Source organism: Salvelinus alpinus, chromosome 20, assembly GCF_045679555.1.
Source record: "Salvelinus alpinus chromosome 20, SLU_Salpinus.1, whole genome shotgun sequence".
In the NCBI taxonomy this organism is placed as follows: domain Eukaryota; kingdom Metazoa; phylum Chordata; class Actinopteri; order Salmoniformes; family Salmonidae; genus Salvelinus; species Salvelinus alpinus.
In genome coordinates, this window is record NC_092105.1 from 28456590 (window position 1) to 28482647 (window position 26058).

General features: G+C 43.8%; 1 protein-coding gene across 1 annotated transcript in view; it reads left to right on the plus strand.

Moving 5' to 3' along the window:
• Positions 1 to 25827, plus strand: part of LOC139546639 (titin-like) — a 185365-nt gene extending 159538 nt beyond the window's left edge. Inside the window, exons 212-240 of the mRNA XM_071355254.1 lie at positions 118 to 417; positions 518 to 820; positions 995 to 1300; positions 1409 to 3175; positions 3385 to 3678; positions 3814 to 4095; positions 4213 to 4512; positions 4624 to 6690; positions 6787 to 7089; positions 7196 to 7507; positions 7644 to 7934; positions 9840 to 10139; positions 10249 to 10554; positions 10700 to 11002; positions 11194 to 11475; positions 11611 to 12204; positions 12321 to 12611; positions 12716 to 13015; positions 13183 to 13485; positions 13698 to 14000; positions 14113 to 14697; positions 14815 to 15120; positions 15580 to 15879; positions 16002 to 16577; positions 16702 to 17007; positions 17117 to 17713; positions 17902 to 23808; positions 23924 to 24331; positions 24482 to 25827. Of these exons, the coding sequence (XP_071211355.1) occupies positions 118 to 417; positions 518 to 820; positions 995 to 1300; positions 1409 to 3175; positions 3385 to 3678; positions 3814 to 4095; positions 4213 to 4512; positions 4624 to 6690; positions 6787 to 7089; positions 7196 to 7507; positions 7644 to 7934; positions 9840 to 10139; positions 10249 to 10554; positions 10700 to 11002; positions 11194 to 11475; positions 11611 to 12204; positions 12321 to 12611; positions 12716 to 13015; positions 13183 to 13485; positions 13698 to 14000; positions 14113 to 14697; positions 14815 to 15120; positions 15580 to 15879; positions 16002 to 16577; positions 16702 to 17007; positions 17117 to 17713; positions 17902 to 23808; positions 23924 to 24331; positions 24482 to 24783 (18794 nt within the window). The 3' untranslated portion in view covers positions 24784 to 25827. The remainder of the gene's footprint in view (positions 1 to 117; positions 418 to 517; positions 821 to 994; positions 1301 to 1408; positions 3176 to 3384; positions 3679 to 3813; positions 4096 to 4212; positions 4513 to 4623; positions 6691 to 6786; positions 7090 to 7195; positions 7508 to 7643; positions 7935 to 9839; positions 10140 to 10248; positions 10555 to 10699; positions 11003 to 11193; positions 11476 to 11610; positions 12205 to 12320; positions 12612 to 12715; positions 13016 to 13182; positions 13486 to 13697; positions 14001 to 14112; positions 14698 to 14814; positions 15121 to 15579; positions 15880 to 16001; positions 16578 to 16701; positions 17008 to 17116; positions 17714 to 17901; positions 23809 to 23923; positions 24332 to 24481) is intronic.
• The last annotated feature ends 231 nt before the right edge of the window (positions 25828 to 26058 follow it).

Here is a 26058-nt window from a genome sequence, read left to right on the forward strand (position 1 = left end):
AGTATCAAAAATCATATGGAAAATTACTCAATACAAACGTATCTCTAATTAGCAAATAACCAAAACAATTAATGTGCAAAGTGACATAGTATTCTTCAAATGTTTTGTCATTATTAGATAAACCAGGACCACCACCTGGCGAGATTCAGCTCAAGAAGGTCACTGCTAACAGTATCACCATAATGTGGGATCCTCCTGAGGACGAGGGTGGCGCAATGGTAACCCACTACATTGTGGAGAAACGGGAGGCCAGCAGAATTCAATGGTCCATTATCTCAGAGAATTGGGCGGAATGTATTGTGAATGTCCCAAGACTGATCAAAGGCAATGAGTACATCTTCAGAGTCCGAGGAGTGAACAAATATGGAGTTGGAGACCCACTGGAATCTGAACCCGTAGAAGCAAAGAATGCATTTGGTAAGGATAAAACAAGCAACATCTGTCCAGCTACCTGAACATAGCTGGACAGATGTATTTTGGTCCCAACGTGATCTAACATGCATATATTTTTTTGCAGTTCCTCCAAGTCAACCTTCCAAGCCTCAAGTCACCATGATCACACACTCCTCAATGACGGTGGTATGGGAAAGACCTGGAATTGATGGCGGAAGTGACATTGATGGATATTACCTGGAAAAACGAGAGAAGACAAGCTTGCGTTGGTTCAAGGTTATCAAAAACACCATTCGTGATACAAGACAGAAAGTCAGCAACCTGCTCACAGGAAAGGACTATCAATATCGTGTATGTGCTGTCAATAAGGCTGGAGCTGGTCCATACTCCGAAGAGTCTGACCTCTTCAAAGCTGCTGATGCAGTTGGTATGTTATTCTCCTCATTGCCATCCTGGAACATAACATTTACATTTGGGATATTTGGCAGACACTCTTATCCACAACAACTTACAGTCAGAACATAGCATGTTTCATGTTTCTTCTACTACTTGTTCATTACATTTCTCTTACATTTGACAATGTATTTTTTCTTAATTTTAGACCCACCAGGTGAACCAACCAAACTCAGAGTGGTCGACTCCACCAAAACATCCATCACCCTGGGCTGGGTGGCGCCAGTGTATGATGGTGGCAGCGAGATCACCAGCTACATCGTTGAGCAGATGACCTCTGAAGAAAGGGAATGGGCTGTCATCAGCCACAATGGAGAAGTGAGGACAACAGAGTATGTTGTGAATCACCTGAAACCAGGAACCTATTACTTCTTCCGTGTATCTGCTGTCAACTGTCTGGGACCCAGTCAACCAATCGAGATGTACCAGCCTGTTCAATCCAAGGATATTCTTGGTTCGTATTCAAATATTCACAACATTCTATTAATATGTTAACATTGTACTTATTGCACTAGTATCAAATCTCTTACCTATTTTTCTATCTCTCCTATCTGTCTAACAGAGGAGGCCGATCTTGATTTGGATGTTCCCATGACGACTCAATACACCGCCAAGGCTGGAAGGGATATTGAGGTGTTTATTCCTCTGAAGGGCAGACCTGCACCAAACTGCACATGGAGAAGACATGACAAGAATATGGCCAGCGATGCAAGATACACTATCACCAGCACAGAACGTACAACAGTTCTTGTCATTCCAAAGGTCACCCGCGACGACTGCGGCAAATACTACCTGGAGATTGAGAACGGTGTTGGCGAGTCCAAGTTCATCACTGTGTCTGTCAAGGTTCTTGACACCCCATCCACTTGCCAAAAACTGATCATCAAGAATGTCACCAGAGGCAAGTTGACCCTGAGCTGGGAAGCTCCTCTGATCGATGGTGGTTCCCCAATCACCAACTACATTGTGGAGAAGAAAGACGCTAACAACAGAGCGTATACAGTCGTGTCATCAGAGTGCCCCAACACATCATACAAGATTGACGGTCTGTCAGATGAAATCGCCTACTTCTTCAGAGTGTCTGCTGAGAATGAGCATGGTACTGGTGATACATGTGAGACTGCAGAGCCAGTCAGGGCCACTGAGACCCCCGGACCAGTCAAAGAGCTGGTCATGACAGACGCTACTAAGACATCAGTGACTCTTCACTGGACCAAGCCTGACCATGATGGAGGTAGCCACATTTCAGACTATGTCATTGAGACGAAAACTAAAGAAGAAGAAACCTGGACTGTTGCTACAACATGCAAGCGTTGCACATGTGAAGTTACAAACCAGAAGGAAAATTCTGTTGTGAACTTTAGAGTGTTTTCTAAGAATGAGAAGGGCATCAGTGACTTCTCTCAGATTGGGCCCATAACAGTAAAGGAGTTCATTATTCCACCTGAGGCCAACATGATAGATTATCCAAATGGCGAACTCTTTGTTCGTGTCGGTCAAAACATCCATATTGAGATGCCATTTAAGGGTAAACCAAAGCCATCTGTTGGATGGATGAAGGAAAACATTCCTTTGAAAGAAAGTGAACAGATTCGCTTCCGTGAAACAGACAACAGAGTGTCTATAACAGTCAGAAGCGCAAAGAAAGAGAATGCAGGCCTATACACATTGGTTCTGAACAACAAGCTTATCAAGAACTTCTTTGACATCAATGTGATCACTCTCGGACCCCCCTCTGTGCCAGTTGGACCGGTCCGATTTGATGAGGTCAAAGCACAGGGCATCATTATATCTTGGGATGAACCACAGGACAATGGAGGTGGAGACATCACTTGCTACAGTGTGGAGAAACGAGAGATGGCCCAGGCTAACTGGAAGATGGTTTGCTCCAGTGTGGTGAGGACAACGTTCAAGATACCCAACCTGGTCAAGGGCACAGAGTACCAGTTTAGAGTACGTGCAGAGAACAAATACGGAGTGAGCGATCCTTTAAATTCACCAGACGTGATCGCCCAACACCAGTACATGCCACCAGGTGCACCAGGAAAACCAGTCACATACAACGTTACCAGTGACGGCATGACTATTCAATGGGAAGCACCCAGCTTTGATGGCGGCTCACCAATCACTGGCTACCATGTTGAGAAGAAGGACAGAAACAGCCTGCTGTGGACTAAAGTAAATTCCAGCATCATCTCTGCCCGTGACTACAGAATCATTCAGTTGATTGAAGGACTGGAGTATTCCTTCAGAGTCTATGCAGAGAATAATGCTGGCCTGAGTCCCGTCAGTGAACAGAGCAAACATGCCCTCGCAATCTCCCCAGTTGGTGAGTACAAAATATTTATGACTGTCTATGACAGATGTTATAATGTCTTGTGTAGCTGTTATAACGGCTTTATGAATGCATACATAACGGGGACTACAATAAAGTGTTACCTTGTCGTTTTTTCCTCAATGAACAGTCTGCTATCATGAACATACATACTTTGTGAACATACACTACTTCAGCAACCTGACCTTTCCTTTCCCCCCTAGATCCACCTGGTACGCCTAACGTCATTGATGTCACAAGAGATACTGTCACTCTCAAATGGGATATACCCAAGAAAGATGGAGGATTTAAGATTGTGGCATACAGTGTGGAGAGACGTCAAGGTAGAGGCAAATGGTTGAGATGCAACTTCACCGACATAAATGATTTGCAATTCACCATCACCGGACTTTCTGCTGGTGATCGCTATGAATTCAGAGTGATTGCCAGAAATGCTGTCGGTACAGTCAGTCCACCCTCACAGTCATCGGGCTATGTCATGACCAAAGATGAAAGTGGTAATTATACATTATATTAAATATACATTATACTGTACGTTATACAACCTGTTTATTTTGTCTGGCTATCTAAGTTTGTCTCTATGTGATTACATTTATCATTAATGTCATGTTTTTGTGTCTCTCTCTGTTTAGTTTCTCCCGACATTGAGTTCAGAGCCGACACTGCGCTTGTGTACAAGGCTGGTGAAAACATCAAACTAAACTGTAGTATCACGGGTCGACCAGTGCCTCAGGTCATATGGTACAAGGACGGTAAAGAGATTGACAAGATGATGTTGATTGATATTACCACTAACATCGGCTCCAGCCACCTGTTCATCAGAGATGCTGATCGCGACCATCGCGGAGTGTACATGGTGGAAGCCAAGAACAGCTCTGGAACAAAGACAGAGAGTGTCAACATCAGAGTCTCAGGTTGGTTTATAGATAAATAGAGTTACATCATTTATTTTCTCTCAAATTGTGATGCAGATGATTTAACAACAAGTGGGTGGATTCATGCTTACCATTAACAATGTATGCTTTCTTTAGATACCTCTGGAGCACCTGAGGGACCAGTGCGTTTCACTGGTATCACTGCAGAAAAGGCAACTGTCTGGTGGAACCCCCCAGAGAACGATGGATGTGCTGCAATCCTCTGTTATACAGTGGAAAAGAGAGAAACATCTAGGATCTCCTGGGCAATGATGACAAGCAAGTGTGAAGCTTGTTCATTCAACGCCACCAAGCTGATCAAGGGCAACGAGTACCAGTTCCGTATCTCTGCTGTCAATAAGTTCGGAGTTGGACGTCCTCTCGACTCTGATCCATTCATTGCACAGATGCAATTCAGTAAGTTCCATCAAACAACAAGATCTAAAGAGATGACTGACACATAGAATTATTTGTTATTAACTTCAATTATTATGTTTAACTAAAACAAACAAATGTTTTGTTTCACAGCCGTTCCAGAAGCCCCAGGAACACCAGACGCCACAAATGTGACTGGAGACACCATCACAATAGGCTGGACAAGACCCAGATCAGATGGTGGAAATGAGATCAAACACTACATCCTGGAGAGACGTGAGAAGAAGAGCTTGCAATGGGTGAAGGTTTCATCCAAGAGGCCAATCACTGAGCTCAGACACAGAGTGACACACCTGAACGAAGGTAATGAGTATGAATTCCGTGTCATGGCTGAAAACGGTGCCGGAATCGGACCAGCAAGCAGCACATCAAGACTCTTCAAGTGCAGAGAGCCTACAAGCGCTCCAAGTGCTCCTTCTCTGGTGAAGGTCACCGACTCCACAAAGTCGTCTGTCACCCTGGAATGGATCAAGCCTGTGTTTGACGGTGGTATGGAGATCATTGGCTACGTCATTGAGATGTGCAAGGCAAGCCTTAATGAATGGCACCAAGTCAATAGAGCAACTTGCATCAACACAACATACACCGCTAAAGGTTTAACGGCTGGTGAGGAATATAGGTTCCGTGTGCGTGCAGTGAATGGGTCTGGAAAAGGAGAAGCATGTGTAGTTCCTAATCCAGTGCAAGCTGTTGATAGACTGACATCACCAGAAATCACACTTGATGCAGACTTCAAACAGACACACGTTGTGAAGAACGGGGCCACCGTCACTCTTCATATTGCCTTCTGTGGTAAACCAGCTCCGCTGGCTACATGGACCAAGGCAGGTGGAGAACTTGGTGTTATGGCAGATGTCAACACAACTGACACATACAGTACCTTGACCATTGAGAGCTGTACCAGATTTGACTCTGGAAAATACACCTTGTTGCTTGAGAACAACGGTGGCCGCAAATCTATCACATTGACCGTAAAGGTGCTTGATACACCTGGACCTCCAGGAGCTATCAGCTTCAAGGATGTGACCAGGGGAGCTCTGACAATGCTGTGGGACGCTCCAGCCAACGACGGCGGAGCCCGTATTCAGCACTACATCGTAGAAAAGCGTGAGGCTAGTCGTCTCAGCTGGAAGTCAGTCAGCGAAAAATCCTCACGCCAAATGATCAGAATGACCAACCTAGAAATAGGTGTACCTTACCTGTTCAGAGTCATCGCTGAAAATATGTATGGCAGAGGAGAACCCTGTGAGATGACTGAACCGATTACTGCAACTGAGGTCCCTGCTCCACCCAAGAGTCTTGACGTCATTGACACTACTAATTCTACTGCTATCTTGGCCTGGCTGAAACCTGAACACGACGGTGGCAGCCGCATCACAGGTTACATTGCTGAGGCCAAAGCAAAGGGCTCTGATCGCTGGATTGTTGGCGGTCAAACCAAACACCTAAAGTTAGTCATTGACGGCTTGATTGAGAACACAGAATATGACTTCCGTGTCAAGGCTATCAATGAGGCTGGTATCAGTGTCCCAAGAGATGCCTTAGCATCCGTTGTCATCAAGGAGCCCAAGATTGAGCCCACAGCAGATCTCAGTGGCATAAATAACCAGCTCATCACATGCAAGACTCACAATGCATTCACCATTGATATCCCCATCAGTGGCAGACCAGCTCCAAAGGCCACCTGGAAACTGGAGGAGATGAAGCTAAAAGAGACGGATAGAGTGATCATCAAGACTACTACAGAAAGGACCACCCTGGTGGTAAAAGACAGCAAGAGAGGAGACAGTGGAAAATATTACCTCACTCTGGACAATGCCGCCGGACTGAAGACATTTGCTGTTACTGTCAACGTTGTTGGAAGACCCACTCCACCAGTAGGACCCATTGAAATCTCTGAAGTGTCATCAGAGGGCTGCTCATTGGCTTGGACAGCACCAGAGGATGACGGTGGAACAGATATCGACAACTACATTGTTGAGAAACGTGAATCTGGATCTACATCCTGGCAAGTGGTGAACTCAAGTTGTAAACGCACCACGATCAAAGTAAGCCATCTGACCAAATACATGGAGTACACCTTCCGTGTCTCTGCTGAGAGCAAGTATGGCGTGAGCAAGTCCATTGAGTCTTCAGCTGTTGTCATTGAGCATCCATTTGGTAAGTTCATGTGTAAAATCAATTTACATTTGCTTTAATGGTTTGAAAATGTGAAGACACTAATAATGAATTGTTTTGTCTTATTCTCAATATCAGTTCCACCAAGTCCACCAACTCGCCCAGATGTGGTGTCAGTATCTGCTACGGCTATTGGCATCAAGTGGGATCTGCCATACGCTGATGGCGGCAGTAAGGTGACTGGATACTGGATAGAGAAGAAGGAGAGAAACACCATTCTTTGGGTCAGGGAGAACAAGCTTCCATGCCTGGATACCCAATACAAAGTCTCTAGTCTCATTGAAGGCCTGGAGTACCAGTTCAGAGTTTATGCTATGAATATTTCTGGTCTCAGCAAAGCCAGTGAGGCCTCAAGATCAGTAGTGGCTTTGAACCCAGTCGGTAAGTGCAACATTGAAAAGGACATTTTTCTAAATATTTGGACTCTCTGGAATGTTCCATGTTGACCTTTGTACTGATTGTACATTCTCATTTTGTCTCCATGTAGATCCTCCTGGTAAACCTGAGGTGACTGATGTCACAAGGTCCTCAGTAACTATTGCATGGGGTATACCATTCAATGATGGTGGCAGCAAGATTGTCGGATACATCGTTGAGCGCAAGCCATGGAGTGATGATGAGTGGGATAATGCCCGCTGGTTGAAATGTAACTACACCACCATCACAGAGACTCACTTCACAGTTGGAGGACTGGGTGAAGCAGAAATCTTTGAATTCCGTGTCATTGCCAAAAATGGAGCCGGAGTTCACAGTGCACCATCTGAAACAACAGGACCGATCACCTGCAAGGACGAATACAGTAAGATACTACTGTTAGATACTGTTACATTACTGTCAAGTTTATGCATATGTATATATATATATATACACATATTTATATATTAATATATATATATGTATTATTTTATAATTTATATTTTATTTTTGTCTTATAGCTCCTCCCAAGGCTGAACTTGACAGCTCTCTTGTTGGAGAGCATGTCACTATCCGGGCTGGATCAGACCTGGTCCTTGATGGTGTAATTGGTGGTAAACCCGAACCCATAGTATGGTGGGCCAAAGGTGACAAGGTGCTGGAGCTGGGAGAGAAATACTCCCTGACATACACCAGTTCAAGAGCCATGGCCATCATCAAGTCCTGCAACAGAAACGACACAGGAAGATACGTTCTGACCGTGAAGAACGCCAGTGGAACCAAGACAGCGTCTGTCAATGTTAAAGTACTCGGTAAGAACATAAAGTAGATACAAAGACATATACATTTGCAATGACATGGAAACAAAATAGTTTTCAACTAAATGTATTTTCACACTGACTATTACTATAATACAGTGGTGGTTGGTGCCGTTTAAGATGAGGGAGGACAATGATTTTTTTTAGATGAGCATGGTCTTACTGTATTTCTATTACAGCATGTTGGATGACTCTCATTCATATTCCATTCACCCAGCTCATTTTCCCTATACCCATCATGAGATTGCTACAACGTAGCCTATGAATGGAAGTTTACAACGTAGGTGCACAGGTTGAGAGAAATTTGAGTAATCAAGGTGACAGACAGTGACACATTCAATACTGCCTTGAACACTCTTCCCTGCGTCTAGCTGATCTAGGGTGTAATCATTAGTCCAATAGTTGCAAACGAGAGTTCAGGTATGTTTATCCCCGTTTTGTTCTGTTTGCTTCCATTTAAGAATCGGCTGAATGACTACACCCCTGATCACACGCAAACACAGTTAACTTTCATAGCAGCCACATACATGATCACTTTGATAGTTGTAGCTATAATTCCTTCTTGCATCTACACGCTCTGGCACCGGTTACTTGAGGTAATATGTACATGTAGGTAGAGTTATTAAAGTGACTATGCATAGATAACAACAGAGAGTAGCAGTGGTGTAAAGTGGGGGTGGGGGGAGCAATGCAAATAAACTGGGTAACCATTTGATTAGATACTCAGGAGTCTTTTGGCTTGGGTTAGAAGCTGTTTAGAAGCCTCTTGGACCTAGACTTGGCACTCCGGTACCGCTTGCCGTGCGGTAGCAGAGAGAACAGTCGCATAGCTAAGTAAATGAAAGTGAAAAAATAAATATATATATACATAGCTCTCTCTCTTTTTTTTGTATTCTTTTTTTACCCCTTTTTCTCCACAATTTTGTGGTATCCAATTGGTAGTTACAGTCTTGTCTCATCGCTGCAACCCCCGTACGGACTCGGGAGAGGCGAAGGTCGAGAGCCGTGCGTCCTCCGAAACACAACCCAACCAAGCCGCACTGCTTCTTGACCCAATGCCCACTTAACCCGGAAACCAGCCGCACCAATGTGTCGGAGGAAATACCGTACACCTTGCGACTGTATCAGCGTGCACTGCGCCCGGTCCGCCACAGGTGTCACTAGTACGCGATGGGACAAGGACATCACTGCCGGCCAAACCTTCCCCTAAACAGGACAACTCTGGGCCAATTGTGCGCCGCCCCATGAGTCTCCCGGTCGCGACCGGCTGCGACAGAGCCTGGACTCGAACGCAGAATCTCTAGTGGCACAGCTAGCTCTCTCTCTTTCTCTCTCTCTTGCTTCTCCTTCATTTTTGAAGAAATTGTTGTGTTCAAAACTGTTCAACTATTGTCTTTCTCTCTCTTTGAGTCAACTACTCACCACATGTTATGCATTGCATTGCTAGCTAGCTGTAGCTTATGCTTTCAGTACTAGATTCATTCTCTGATCCTTTGATTGGATGAATCACATGTCAGTTCTTGCTGCAAGAGCTCTGATAGGTTCTCCGGAAGTTGTCATAATTACTGTGTAAGTCTACAGAAGGGGGTGACAACCATGAGCCTCCTAGGTTTTGTATTGAAGTCAATGTACCCAGAGGAAGACGGAAACTAGCTGTCCTACAGAGTGCTGTTGAGGCTACTGTAGACCTTCATTGCAAAACAGTGTGTTTTAATCAATTATTTGGTGACGTGAATATATTTAGTATAGTATAGCTTTCTCTAAAAAGGATAACTTTTTATAATGTTTCACAATTAAATTTTTATGAAATTCACTGTGGAGGATGGTCCTCCCCTTCCTCCTCTGAAGAGCCTCCACTGTTATAATAACACCATTTAATGTTTCACTCTGTAATTCCAGATACACCAGGGCCTCCTGAGGAAAAGGTCACAATCACCAGGGTGACAGATGAGAAGTGCACTGTGTCTTGGAAGATCCCTCTGGAGGATGGTGGAGATCTTGTCACTCATTACATTGTTGATAGACGTGAGACCAGCAGACTCAACTGGGTGATCATGGAGACCGAGTGCAAGACTCTGTCCTGTGTCAGCTCCAAACTGATCAAGAACAACGAGTACGTCTTCCGTGTCAGAGGAGTAAACAAGTTCGGACCTGGTGTGCCCTTGGAGTCCGAGCCTGTCATCGCCAGAAACGCATACAGTAAGCATGCATTCAGTGGCCATGTCATTTTAATAGATGCAATACAATTTTTGTCTTATTCAAAGCCCAAACCTTATTAAACATGTTTTATTTTCCTTTATCATTGCAGCTGTCCCATCACAACCTGGAGCACCAGAAGTCACGGCTGTAGGAAAGGAGCACGTCATCATTGAATGGATGAAACCTGAAAGTGATGGTGGAAGTGAGATCAAGAATTACCTGGTGGACAAACGTGAGAAGAGCAGTTCCAGATGGACCAGGGTCAATAAGACCTTTACCATCTATGACATCCGCCTGAAGATCTCTGGTTTGCTGGAAGGCAGTGACTACCAGTTCCGTGTTACAGCTGTGAATACAGCTGGAAACAGCCAGCCAAGTGAAGCCTCTCAGTATGCCTACTGTAGAGAGCCAACATGTACGTGATCAAAAAGTCATAGTCTAGATTTTAGTAACCATATGAGTTCTATCTTTATAATCTTACCGTTGACTTATGGTTGACTTTTGAAACACTGAAACACTGCTGCTGTTGAATGACTCATACTATATTTTGTGTTTTCCAGACACTCCAGCCCCTCCTTCAATTCCACGTGTGGTAGATTCCACCAAGCATAGCATTAGCTTGCAATGGACCAGACCCATGTATGATGGTGGCGCTGATGTTGTTGGCTACGTGGTGGAGGTGCTTGAGGAAGGGACCGAGCAGTGGTACAGGGCCACTCAGAAGACTTTGAAGACCAATTCGTTTGTTGCCACTGGACTTCAAAGCAACAAGAAGTACAGTTTCCGTGTCGCAGGAGTCAATAGCAATGGCACTGGGGAATTCAGCGAACCTAGTGTGGAAATTGAGCCTGTTGAGAAACTCTGTACGTTTGTTCTTATGCTTTTACTGTCAATAATTCACAATGGCAGCATTTTTGTATGTAAAGGGTTAACCTGGTATAACTGCAGTTTATACCAATGTCTACATTGAATCAAATACCCTCTTTTTAGACTTATAGTTTGTATATGTGCTGTTATTATGTTGTAAACGTGCTGTAATTCTTTGTCACAACAGCAATCCCTGATCTTGAGCTTCCTGATGATCTGAAGAAGATTGTGTGTCTGAGAGCTGGTAACACTCTTAGGCTGTTCGTCAATGTGGCTGGAAGACCGGCTCCTGTACTGACCTGGAGGAAACCTGGCATTGACCTGCAGAGCCGTGGGTTCATTGATACAACTGATAGTTACACTCAACTGATCGTTGAGAAGGTCCATCGTTACGATGCCGGCAAATACACCATTGAGGCTGAAAATCCATCTGGCAAGAAGTCAGCAACCATTCTCGTCAAAGTTTATGGTATGTTAGCGGTTACGTTGACATACTTAAGATGGTTAAATGATTAAGAACTATCTGTGAACCATATAATTACATATAGAATAGTGAATCATCATGTGCTGTGAACAGTCAGTTAATCCTTTCTGTATTTTCCAGATACTCCTGGACCACCTGGTTCAGTTAGAGTCAAAGACTACACAAAGGAGTCTGTCGTCATCACATGGGACGTACCAACTATTGACGGCGGAGCCCCTGTGAACAACTACATTATTGAGAAACGTGAAGCTTCAATGAAATCCTACAAAACAGTTACAACAGAATGCAGGAAGACCTTGTTCAGAATTACTGGCCTGGAGGAATCAGTACACTACTTCTTCAGAGTGTTACCAGAGAACATATACGGTGTAGGAGAACCATGTGAAACCCCTGAATCAGTGTTGGTCTGTGAAGTACCCAGCCTCCCGCAGGATCTGCACATTGTGGATATTGGAAAGTCCTCCGCCTTACTTAACTGGGAGAAACCTCTTCATGATGGTGGAAGCAGACTGACGGGCTACGTCATTGAAGCTAACATCGTTGGATCAGACAGATGGAGTGCAGTGGCCACCGTTAAACAGTCCATGTCCCGGCACACCGTCACTGGTCTGACAGAGAAGGAGACGTATCTCTTCAGAATCAGAGCTACCAACACCAGAGGAGTTAGCGAGCCTAGGGAGATTACAGGACCTGTGGTCATTCAGGAACAACTACGTATGTTATATTCTGATTCTTATGCTACACACATGGCAGTTAATCTATTTAATATATGAAAGGTTTGATACATCTTCAGATGGTCTAATTTTCCCTCAAAATATTTCCTTTTACAGTGGCGCCCTATATTGATCTGGCCGGCATTCCACAGAAGGTTGTCCATGTGCCAGCCGGCAAACCAATCGACCTCAATATTCCTATAAAGGCCAGACCTGCTCCAGTTTGCACCTGGTCCTTCAATGGTGCTAAAATGAAGGATAGTCTTGACCGGGTTAAGATTGAGTCTAATGGAAAATACACCAAACTGACTGTCCGTGAGACAACCATTGATGACACTGGTAGCTACACTCTTCAAGTAAAGAATTCTGTAGGAACTGCGACAGAGATACTTAAAATTATCATTCTTGGTAAGTGTGTGTGTTCTTGGTAAGCGTCCATACTTGTGTTTGTGTGTTCTTATGTTTTTGTATTGGAATATTCTAAATACAACCGTCTGCTTATTTCTGTCTAGATAAACCTGGAATACCTATTGGACCGATCACAGTTGATGCCGTTGATGCCACATCTGTAACGGTCAGCTGGGAGCCACCAGAGAAGGATGGCGGTGCCAACGTTAGTGGCTATGTTGTTGAGCAGCGTGACGCTCACCGCCCCGGATGGCTACCAGTGTCCGAATCTGTCACAAGACCCACATTCAAGTTCACCAGATTGTCTGAGGGAACTGAATACGTGTTCCGTGTGGCTGCAACAAACCGCTTCGGCATTGGGGGATTCTTGCAGTCTGAAGTTGTTGAATGCAAGAGTCTCAAGAGTAAGTCATCATAAATCCTAAAACACAGTACATTTCACCTTTTGACAAAATGTATTATACACTATAATTAAAACACCAAAACAATGTACTTCATTTTGAGGAAGTTAAAGGAAAGGGATGATGGTGGCTATAACCGATCTCATGTGAAATCTCGAATCTCTCCACAGCCGTACCCAGTGCACCAAACCGACCTGATGTACTGGATGTGACTCATGAGGGAATGACCATCACATGGCAGCCACCAGAAGAAGATGGAGGCTCCCAGGTGTCTGGATATATAATTGAGCGTAAGGAGGTCAGATCTGAAAGGTGGATGAGCATCGTTAAGAACCCAGTCACCATGACCAGATACAGATCATCAGGTCTGTGCGAAGGCAATGAGTATGAGTTCCGCGTGATCGCCCTCAACTCCAGAGGCTCGAGCAAACCCAGTATGGCATCTAAACCAGCTATCGCCATGGATCCCATCGGTATGCATATGTAATCCTGTCGTTAGTTGTTGTGTCCCATATTAGAAACATTGAAATAAGCAGTAAATTATGTAATTACTATGTTTAACTTTTTTGTAATGTGTTATTCAACGCAATGATTTATGGGTCAAAATGTCCTTGCAACTTAGTTTCTACCATTTTCAAACTTGTGTGTATGACCAAAACTATTATATTTGTCTTTATCTAAACAGAGCCTCCTAGTGCACCACAGTTCCCCATGGTCACAGACACAACCAGAACGTCTGTGTCTCTAGCCTGGAGTCCTCCAGAGGAAGAGGGTGGTTCTGTCATCACTGGTTATCTGATTGAGATGCAGAAGGTGGACCAGGTGGAATGGACCATGTGCAACACGACACCCATAAAGATCTGTGAATACACTCTGACGCACATGCCTCAGGGAGCTGAGTACAAGTTCCGTGTGATGGCCTGCAACGCTGGTGGACCCGGAGAGCCAGTCGAGATCCCAGGAATCGTCAAGGTTACAGAAATGCTTGGTAAGGGATAAAAATATGTGTATAGCGTGCCAGGAAGAGCTGAATTTTGTATTTTGCTTTTGAAGCTTGTGTCAAATGTGAACTAACTTAATGTCTGTTTGCTTCATTTCAGACTATCCCGATTATGAACTGGACCTCAAATATGAAGAAGGCTATGTGGTCAGACAGGGAGGAGTCATCAGGCTGTCTGTGCCCATCAAGGGTAAACCAGTCCCTATTTGCAAGTGGACAAAGGAAGGCCGAGATATCTCTCACAGAGCTATGATTGCCACCAATGATGATATCACTGAACTTGTGATCAAAGAAGCCCACAGAGATGATACTGGCACATATGACCTGGTCCTGGAGAACAAATGTGGCAGGAAGGCTGTCTACATCAATGTTAAAGTGATTGGACGTCCAGACGCACCGGAAGGTCCTCTTGAGTTTGATGATATCCAGGCTCGCTCTGTAAGAGTCAGCTGGAGACCTCCCTCTGAAGACGGTGGCTCTGATATCCTGGGTTACATCGTTGAAAGGCGAGAGGTATCAAAGGTAGCATGGTACACTGTGGACTCAAGAGTGGTGGACACAGCTCTGGTGGTCAAGGGGCTGAAGGAGAATGTTGAATACCATTTCAAGATCACTGCTGAAAACCAGTTTGGTGTGAGCAGATCTCTCAAATCAGATGAATGTGTCACTCCAAAGACACCGCTGTGTAAGTATTTTTGAATGTTCATAATTCTTGTCCTGCAACCATAAAATGTGTTTTCTTGTGTTATCACTCCTCAGTTCTTCTATTTACAATTATGCAATTCTCATTTCTATACAACAGCTCCACCAGAACCTCCAATCAACCCACCAGAAGTTATGGATGTCACAAAGAGCACTGTTGCTCTATCTTGGGGCAGACCAAAGGATGATGGTGGCGCCCGCATTACAGGATACTACGTTGAGAGGAGAGAGGTGTCCACAGAGAAGTGGGTGCGTCACAACAAGACACACATCACCACTACAATGTACACTCTCACTGGACTCATCCCTGATGCTGAATATCTGTTCCGTGTCGTGGCACAAAACGACATCGGTCAGAGTGAACCTGGACCAGTATCTGAAAATGTTATATGCAAAGATCCATTCGGTATGTATTTAATAGGCCTTTCGATTATACATTTAAAGCTGCAATATGTAACTTTTTGGGTGACCCGACAAAATGAAAATAGAAATTATAGTTATAGATCTGTCAATCTCATTGAAAGAAAGTGTAAGAAGTGTTCTATGTGTGCTAATGATATGCTTCCTGTTCTTAAGTTTTGTTTTTGCGTCTTTTACGCTCAGTTTCAAACAGCTGAAATTACAATATTTCTGGTTATGGAACAGATATTTCACAGCGGTTTAGATGGTACAATGATTTTCTACACAATGACGTCTTGTTTTGTCAAAAACTGAAATTAGGCGAACTATTAGAATTTTAGCAAACAGGAAATGGCGATTTCTGCATATTGCACCTTTAATAATACATATAAATATTATAAATAATAAAATACTTGAATAAGATGAATTTTTGTAATTGCATGGTTACTTCTCTCTCTTTGAATAGACAAACCCAGTCAACCAGGTGAGATTGATATAATCTCCGTTGCCAAAGACTGCATCACTATTCACTGGCTGCGCCCAGAATGCGATGGTGGCAAAGAGATCCTGGGTTACTGGATTGAGTTCAGACAGTCAGGTGAAAGTGCCTGGAAGAAATGCAACAAGGAGCGTTCCAAGGACAGACAGTTCACCATGGGTGGTCTGATGGAGGCAACAGAGTATGAGTTCAGAATCCTTGCAGAAAATGAAACAGGAATGAGTAGACCTCGCAGGACCGCCATGGGCATCAAGACTAAACTGAGCTGTAAGTTGGCATAATATTTTCATAAAATACTCTAAGCGCCTTAGATTACAAAAATCATTGATTACAAATTATCATTGCCATTCATTAGAAATAATGTTCATGCTCTGTTTATGTTTCAACAGTGGGAGAGGCTCCTAGTCTCAAGGAAGACATGGCAGATGTCATCACAAAACTTGGTGAATCAGGAACTCTGACATGCCAGATTATTGGACGTCCCCTTCCTGACATCAGATGGTACAGATATGGCAAGGAGCTGATCCAGAGCCGCAAGTACAAGATGAGTTCTGATGGTCGCAACCATTCACTGACAGTGGCCACAGATGAACAGGAAGATGAGGGCATATACACTTGCAGGGCCGCCAATGAAGCCGGTGAAACAGAGTCCAGCGGCAAGCTGCGCTTGCAGGCCGCACCTGCTTTCCACCCTGGATTCCCATTGAAGGAGAAATACACTGCAGGGTGTGGAACAAGTCTTCGTCTCCATGTTGTCTACATTGGCCGTCCAATTCCTCAAATCATGTGGTTCTATGCAAAGAAGCCGCTCAACGCGTCTGAAAACGTGATAATTGAAAACACTGAGAGTTACACTCATCTGGTTGTAAGGAATGTACAGCGCAAAACAAATGCTGGAAGATACAAGGTGCAATTGACCAACAAATTTGGAACTGTTGAAACCACACTCAAGGTTGAAATTCAAGGTAACAATAATTTTTTTACTATTATTGAAATAATATAATTGCTTATTTTATAAACATAACCAATTTTTTGCATGACCAACAGAGAATTTGTTATCTAAATGTTGATTTTTACCATTTTTTTCAGATAAACCTACCAAACCCGAGGGACCTATTGTTGTTGATGCTGTGTTGAAGAGCGCAGTGATCATCAGCTGGAAACCACCGAAGGATGACGGTGGATCAATGATCACCAACTACATTGTGGAGAAACGAGAAGCAAAGGAAGGCGAGCAGTGGCATCTGGTGTCATCATCAGTCTCAGGAAACACTTGCAGGATTCCAAATCTGATTGAAAGTGCTGGATACTACTTCCGTGTTTCTGCTCAGAACCAATATGGAGTCAGTGAGGCACTTGAAGTTCCTGGTGTTCTCATTATCAAAAGTCCATTCGGTAAGTATGCTTGTTGACAATGATAAATATATCACATAGATCATGTTTACTGTAACGGTTAAGAGAATAATGCACTTCTATGACATCGCTCTCATTGTCTGTTCCTCAGAAAAACCTGGAATTCCCATGCAGCCTGTTGTCACAGAAGTGACCAACGATTCTTGTCTTGTGTTCTGGAAACCACCAAAAGACGATGGAGGTGCAAAGATAAAGAACTATTTCCTTGAAAAACGAGAGAAGAAACAGAACAAATGGATCACTTGTACATCCAATAAAATCCATGAGACACATTTCGCTGTAAAAGGCCTTCTTGAGGGCTTTGAGTATGAGTTCCGTGTGAAATGTGAAAACATGGGTGGTGAGAGTGATTGGAGTGAGGTGTCAGAGGCCATCATTCCCAAATCAGGTCTCACAATGAAACCTCCTGTCTTCAGAGAAGAAATGAGACCAGAGATGATTGTGAAGTTTAGATCCAATGCTACATTTGTCACCAAAATTGTTGGACATCCCATCCCCGCCGTGAAATGGTATAAGAATGGCAAAGAAATTGTTGCAGATGGTACCAAACTCAAATTGCAAGAATTCAAGGGAGGTTATTACCAACTTGTTATTGCTAATGCCGAGGACAGCGACGCAGGTGTCTATCAAGTCAGGGCAACAAACCAGGGAGGATCCATCTCTACAACAGTGAATCTGACTGTTGAAGGTAAACATTTTTGATAGGCTGTTGAAAAGTGTTTTAAGAGGACATTTTGTGTTACACATACATCTTTTGATAATAAAACAAGTTTGAATCCCCTTACATTTGATAAAAAATGTAGGTCATTTAGAATTGTATATATATATAAGTATTGATATACTCAATTAATTTATATTCTTTCTTTTCTCCTCCAGTTCCTGCCAAGATCCACCTACCTCAAGAACTGCAAGGCATGGGAGCAGTTCATGCTGTAAAGGGTGAAGTGGTTACCATTAAGATTCCAATCAGTGGCAAGCCCGACCCTCAAATCCAATGGCAAAAGGGACCAGAGATCATGGGATCATCTGCTCACACTCAAGTGATTGTCACAAGATCATTTACTTCACTCGTCTTCCCCAAAGGAGTTCAGAAGAAGGATACAGGTTACTATGTAATCACTGCCAAGAACAGATTCGGAGTTGACAAACAGACCATTGAAGTTGCCGTGGCAGATGTACCAGATCCTCCTAAGGGCATTAAAGTCAGTGAAATCACTAGAGATTCCATCACTCTAACCTGGAGTCCTCCAGAAAAAGATGGCGGAAGCCCTATCATTAACTACATTATTCAGAAGTGCCCCACATCAGGTGACAGGTGGATCCGCGCAGGCCAAACCAACGAGCCTAAATACACAATGATCGCTCTGTTTGGCAAGACGAAATACCAGTTCCGTGTCATTGCGGAGAACCAGTTTGGTCTGAGCGATCATTCTGAACCAACTGAGCCTGTTACAACAATAGAAGATAAATCCGTTATCAGAAACTATGATGAAGAAGTTGATGAAGCTAGAGAAATCACCAAAGAGGAGGCACCACATTCATCAAAGATCAAGATGGTGGCTGCCCAGTACACAATTTCTGAAGAGCTGGCACGTGCCGGAACATTTGGCGTTGTTCATCGCTGTGTTGAAAACAAGTCCAAGAAGACATTCATGGCCAAGTTTATCAAGATCAAAGGTACTGATCAGGAGCTGGTTGCTAGGGAAATTGAGACACTCAATCTCTCTAAACACAAGAACTTCATGTACCTACATGAGTCTTTTGACAGTTTGGAAGAAATGGTCTTGATTTATGAATTCATCTCAGGCGTGGACATCTTTGAACGACTTGGCACAGGCAACTTTGAGCTCTCAGAACTGGAGATTGTTAGGTACCTGAGACAGGTGTGCTCAGCTCTGAAGTTCTTGCACAAACTCAACTATGCTCATTTTGAAATCAAACCTGACAACATTGTCTACACCACAAGAAAGAGCACAAATATCAAAATTATTGAAATGGGCCAGGCTAGATTACTGACTCCTGGAGAAAATATCAGAATCAATTTCACTGCACCAGAGTATTGTGCACCTGAAGTCCACCGTCATGGACTTGTCAGCACTGCAACTGACATGTGGTCAGTTGGTGTACTAACGTATGTGCTCCTCAGTGGACTTAACCCCTTTGCAGCAGAATCAACCACAAAAATGATTGAGAATATCTCAAATGCAGAGTACACCTTCGACAGTGAGGCTTTCAAAGAGACCAGCCTCGAAGGCATGGACTTCTGTGACAGACTTCTTTGTAAAGACCTGAAGAAACGTATGACTGCTCATGAAGCTCTGGAACATCCTTGGCTTAGATTGAAGCTGGAGCACCTCAGCAAAAAAACTATCAAGACATTGAGACACAGAAGATACTACCAGACGTTGGTGAAGAAAGAGAGAGAGACAATTGTCTCATCAGCTCGTGTTGCTTTCGGTGGTGGCTTCAGAAGTTACAGAGGTTATGCAGTTGGCAAAGTCAAGATTGCGCACCCTACAGAAGGTCTGAGAGCCGGTCCAGTCATGCATGGATCTTCAGAGGAGGGTGGACATGTCAGATTTGTTTGCAACATTGAACATTATGATGAAACCACAAAAGCAATGTGGTACTTTGGCACCCGCCAGTTAACAGCCAGTCACAAATATGAAATCAGCTACATCAATGGAATTGCTAGCATCTACGTCAAGGAAATTGAAACATCTGACGATGGTGTCTACAGATGCAAAGTCATCAGTCAGGACGGTGAAGATAATGCCTATGGAGAACTCTTTGTTGAAACTGTGAGATGCTACCGTGAACACTTCATTGGACGCTCACTCACAAAGAAGAGAAAGCTTGATAAGCAAAGACTTATGCAGAGACCACCAGACTTCACTCTGCCTCTGTACAACCGCGCTGCTTACATCGGTGAAGATGTTCGTTTCGGTGTAACCATAACAGTGCACCCAGAGCCAACAGTAACATGGCTGAAGGCTGGTCAGAAAATCAAACGAGATGATAAAAAGTACACTTTCATTAGTGACAAGGGTCTTTATCAATTGATGATCCACAATCTTGACCTTGATGACGATGCTGAATATACTGTTATGGCCCACAACAAGTTTGGTGAAGACAGTTGCACAGCACGTCTTACAGTGACACCTCACCCTGTTAGTGAAGACACCATGAGGCCAATGTTCAAACGGCTGTTGGCTAACGTGGAGTGTGTAGAGGGCCATAGTGTCCGCTTTGACTTGAGAGTCTCGGGAACACCTGCACCAATCTTGAAGTGGGAGAAGGATGGCAGGCCACTGGAATTCAACCAACAAATCACAGTTGTTCAAGAGGATGTAGACTATCACGTTCTGCATGTCAGAGAAACTCTTGTTGAGGATTCAGGTCTTTACAAAGTTACTGCAACAAACTGTGTTGGATCAGTGAGTTGCCAGGCTACACTGAAGGTGGACCGCATTACATACAAGAGGAGAGAATATAAGAGTGAGGCGGAACAACAGAAATATGTTCAACAACAAATTGACAAGACACTGAAAATGGCACAACGCCTTTCCACCACTGAAGTTACTGGACTCAACCCAGCGGCTCAAGAGGCTTTGAAACATGCTGCAGACATATACAAGCCGGCAGTGAGTACCAAACACTGTGAGGGCGAATTTGATATCACAGAAGAAAAACCATTTGTACATATCGAGGAAAGGAAACTTCGCATGCCATATGAAATTCCTGAGTCACGTGTCCATGATGCAAGTGCTCTGGATGAAGACCTGTTGATTAAACACTTTGTACCTTTGTCTGACATGAAGTGGTACAAGAAACTCCGAGATCAGTATGAAATGCCTGAGCGGATGGAGAAGATCGTACAGAAGAGACAGAAACGAATTCGTCTCTCCAGGTGGGAGCAATTCTATGTCATGCCCCTTCCTAGAATTACTGACCAGTACAGGCCAAGATGGCGTATCCCGAAGCTCACGCAAGATGACTTGGAAACAGTAAGACCAGCAAGACGGTCACCTTCTCTTGGATCCGAGGACTCCTTCAGGTCAAGAAGACGCTCCCTAGGTGATATGAGTGATGAAGAGCTTCTGCAGCCCATTGATGATTACCTGTCAATGAAGAAAACTGAACAAGAAAGGCTCCAACTTGAGGAGGAGCTTGAACTTGGCTTCTCTGCCTCCCCACAAGGCAGCCCTGTCCGGTTCGAGTTGTCTGCTCTGCGTCATGAAGAAAATAAACATTTTGCAAGAAGAGAAGTATCACAAGTAACCGAGCACAAGATCAAGAGAACAAAAGTTTCACAGTTCTTGAGGAGGAGAAGATCACTGTCTCCTACATACATTGAGCTGATGCGCCCTGTTTCTGAGCTTATAAGAACTCCTCGCCCACGTCCTCTGGAGCCAGAGGAGATCATCGAAAGGAGATCCCCCACCCCTGAGAGGACGCGTCCACGCTCCCCCAGCCCCCCAGCTTCAGCTGAGAGATCCTCCCGCTCATCCTCAAGATTTGAGAGGTCAGCCAGATTTGACATCATGTCCAGATACGAGTCAAGAAAGGCTGCACTGAAATCTGAGCGCAAGTACCAGACGGTGACCCAAACACCCTTCAGCCTCGACCACGCCCCACGTGTGACTGTGAGAATGCGTTCCCATCGTGTCCCATGTGGTCAGAATACGAAGTTCACTCTGAATGTCCAAGCGAAGCCTGTGGCTGAGATCCAGTGGTTTCATAACGGACAACTGATTCAAGAAAGTGAGAAGTTACGCTTCACAAACATGAGTGGAGTGCTGTCTATACAGATCCGTGATTGTCAGGCAGAGGACAGTGGCACGTATCGTGCTGTTTGTTCAAACTCAAAGGGAGAAGCGTCCGACTATGGTATCCTTGATGTTTCTGGAGGTGAATTCTCCACATATACATCACGTCGTAAAGATGAGGATGCTCCACAACCATTTGTTCCTGATATCACAAAGACAGACCATTACCACATATCATCCTTCAAGGCAGCTTCCTCCTCAGCAACACATATGGAGGTGAAAGAAAGTAAATCAAAGTTAACTGAATCACGTGAAACATATGACAGATATGATTCATCTGAACGATTTATATCTGCATCTGAAAAATATGCTGCATCCGCGAAGTATGCATCAACTGAATACTTATCATCTGCAGCATCCTTATCATCAGCATCATCTGATAAGTTTCGATTGACTGAAAGATACGTGTCGGGTGAAAGACATGCATCGTCTGAAAGATCTGAAACATATTCTTCAACTGAAACAAAAATGAGGGCTATGGAGGCGTCAGAAGTTGAGCAAGTGACTGTTCATAAAGTTAAGTCAACTCTGGCAGCCAGAATACTGACTAAACCACAGTCTGCAACAGTCAATGAAGGAGAGACTGCTCGATTCACTTGCGACATTGATGGCGAACCAGCACCAAGTGTTACATGGTTGCATGAGGGACAAGTAATTGTATCCTCTCATCGTCTTATGGTATCTACCACGCAGTACAAGTCTACATTTGAAATTTCCTCTGTACAATCGTCTGATGAAGGCAGCTACACACTGCTGGTTGAGAATGCTGAGGGCAGACAAGAGACTCAGTTTAGTCTGACCATTTTCCGAGCAATTGTCGAAGAGGAGGTTTTTGTCTCAATAAAGTCACCAGAGCCTGGATTCAAGTCTCCTGAACGAGTAGCTTCACCTACCAGTGTTCCCCAAACCCCAACCCCATTAATCAAGTCTCCTGAACCAATCACCTCACCTCCTAGGGTGAAGTCCCCTCCGCCAGTCAAGTCTCCTGAACCAATCACCTCGCCTCCAAAGGTGAAGTCCCCTCCTCCTGTCAAGTCACCTGAACCAATCACCTCGCCTCCAAGGGTGAAGTCCCCTCCCCCAGTCAAGTCTCCTGAGCCAATCACCTCACCTCCAAGAGTGAAGTCCCCTCCTCCTGTCAAGTCTCCTGAACCAATCTCCTCCCCTCCAAGGGTGAAGTCCCCTCCTCCAGTCAAGTCTCCTGAGCCAATCATGTTGCCTAAGGGAGTGAAATCACCTCCCAGAGTCAAGTCTCCTGAACCAGTTGTCTCGCCTCCAAGGGTGAAATCCCCTCCCCCAGCCAAGTCTCCTGAACCAATCGCTTCGCCAAAGGTAGTGAAACCACCTCCCCAAGTCAAGTCTCCCGAACCAAAGGTTGTGAAATCACCTCCTCAAGTAAAATCTCCTGAACCAAAAGGAGTGAAGTCACCTCCTCAAGTCAAATCTCCTGAACCAAAAGGAGTGAAGTCACCTCCCCAAGTCAAATCTCCTGAACCAAAAGGAGTGAAGTCACCTCCCCAAGTCAAGTCTCCTGAACCAAAAGGAGTGAAGTCACCTCCCCAAGTCACCTCACCTAAGAGAGTAAAATCTCCACTAACAGTGAAATCCCCAACTCCTAAAGCTCCAAATATTATCCACCAACTCACAGCCAAAGCCTCAGAAGACACAGTGAGAATGTCCTGTGTATCTGAAAGCAGCGTGAGAGAAGTTGTGTGGTACAGGAATGGAATGAAACTGACACAGAGCAGCCACTATGAGTTCCATATGTCTGTGGATGGACATTGTTCTCTCATTATCCATGACCTCTCTGAGAACGACCAGGGAGAATACTCTTGTGAGCTCATTGCAGAAGGAGGAGTCTCTACTAAATCTTCATTCTCATTTGTTGGCCAAGTGTTCCAATCCATCTACACTAAAGTCACAGCTTATGTGCAGCAGCAGATGGCCATGAAAGGTACGTTTTGCTGTAAAAAGCAAACCTCTTGATAAAACTAAATTCTGTACGAATTCTGTACAAGTCTGTATATTCACATTTCTAATGGTTCTTTGTCTCTTTTCTTCTATTTAAGTGAAAACCGAACAGGTATCAATGAGTCAAAAAGAAGCATCTATGGCTTTAGCCTCCCATACAAGTTCAGAACAGGTTGTTAAGAAAGAAATCCATGGAGGAGCTCAGATGATGATGATGGGGGAGAGTGCTGCTCTTAGCAGCATGCAGGAAAGCTTCTCTTCCCAATCAGTCCACATGGCTTCTTCATCTTCTATGCATCAGGAGACCTCTTTCAGCAGTTCCAGTATGGCCAGTATGTCTAGCATGGCTGCCATGGCTGCTGAAATGCAGATGGAAACCATGTCTCTATCTAGCATGTCTTCCATGACATCTTCCCATGCCATGAGCTCCAGCAGTATGGCTGAAATGATGAGTCACTCCCACCTAGAGGGGTCCTCCATGAGATCTATTGCACAGGGTATGCTAGGTAAGTATCTCATATATGCTTATGACATACAAGTCTTACAATGCAATATAGCTACATCATAATGCATTAAACCTTCAGGCTTTAAGTAAAATGTTACCCATATTTGTAGTAGTGCAGTTGCTAAACATTTTTTTATTTGTGTTCTAACAGGTGCGACAGGGGCACCAAGAATCGAAGCTCTCCCAGAGGACATCACCATTGAACTTGGAAAGGTTCTCACCGTGGCCTGTGCTTTCTCCGGAGAGCCCACCCCTAACATCGAATGGTCTCGCGGTGGAAGAACGCTGCCCGGTGAGGAGCATGGCGGTAGGTTCCACATCGAGACCTCAGAGGACCTCACTACACTCATCATCACCAGTGTGAAAAAAGAGGATGCTGGAGCATACACACTCAAACTGTACAACGACTTTGGATCTGACACTGCAACAGTAACTATAAGCATTCGATCATAAAAAAACAGTTAATATAATTTATGTCCTCCCCCTTCCCTACTTTAATGCCTTTTTATGTATTAATTGAACAAAAAGAATCTTACTTGATAAAGACCTGGATTTCTGTTATTGTAAATATGAACTATTTTTATACCAAACTTGACATTAATTTATGCCAAACTAGACTAAAGTCTAAAGTTGTTATAAAATGTGCCATATTGGATAATTATGACTTAGGATTTTTCATCCATTTTTTCTGTGACATGTACATAATGTATATAGCCGAATTTAACGGTTATGGAAAATGTATGAATTGTTATTTATGACAATATTAACTGAAACAAATGAAACTGAAATGTTTAAAAGGAGAAAGTTTCGCATGAAACGAATACCCTGTTAAACCTGAAACTAAACTCTGTGCCTCAACAAAAAGTTGATGTCTTAAGATTGCCTCAACAGGTAGAGAGGCTCCCTGTTGAAGTTGACTAAATCAGAGAGATGAGATGTTAGACACTGTATGTTATTACCTGCAGTGTTATTATCATACTCCTATGAATTGTAACAGGATCATAAGACCCTGAGTGCTGTTTGCATAAACCCTCATGTAAGCAGCACAACTAGGCCTTGTGTTCTGGACTGACTATGTCATAACCACCATTTAAATGACATGTTCAACGTGCGAGCGGCCTGCACTTGAGCTGAAATAATTTTTTGGTGCTCTGTTTCTGGCAAATGACTGCTTAATTGATTTTCCGAACAACATCAACCTGGCCATAAAAAATTGAAAGTCCATCCTGCACTTTTTTGCAGAAGCAGAGCCATCTCTTGGAGGTTTGCTTGTGTGCCTTATTTTTGTGTGTTAGCTTTAGAATTTCACCAGTTCAGATGTCAGGCAAACATCAAGCAAGTGTACCACAGTGACACCACCTGCTGTGTTAAAAGAAAACAAAATGTATTAGCTGTTCTGCCCTGCACTTTTGTTTGATTTAAATTAGAATTATATAATTATATGCAACCTCCCTGAGTTTAGTATTGATTTAATAAAGCATGATATCAGCACTAAAATGTCTCAGGTGTTTTCTGATTGTGTTCTTCATTTGCATGTACTGTATGTATGTATCATATATATATATATATATATATATATACAGTACCAGTCAAAAGTTTGGAAGCACCTACTCATTCAAGGGTTCATCTTTATTTGTACTATTTTCTACATTGTTGAATAATAGTGAGGACATCAAAACTATGAAATAACACATATGGAATCATGAAGTAGCCAAAAAGTGTTAAACA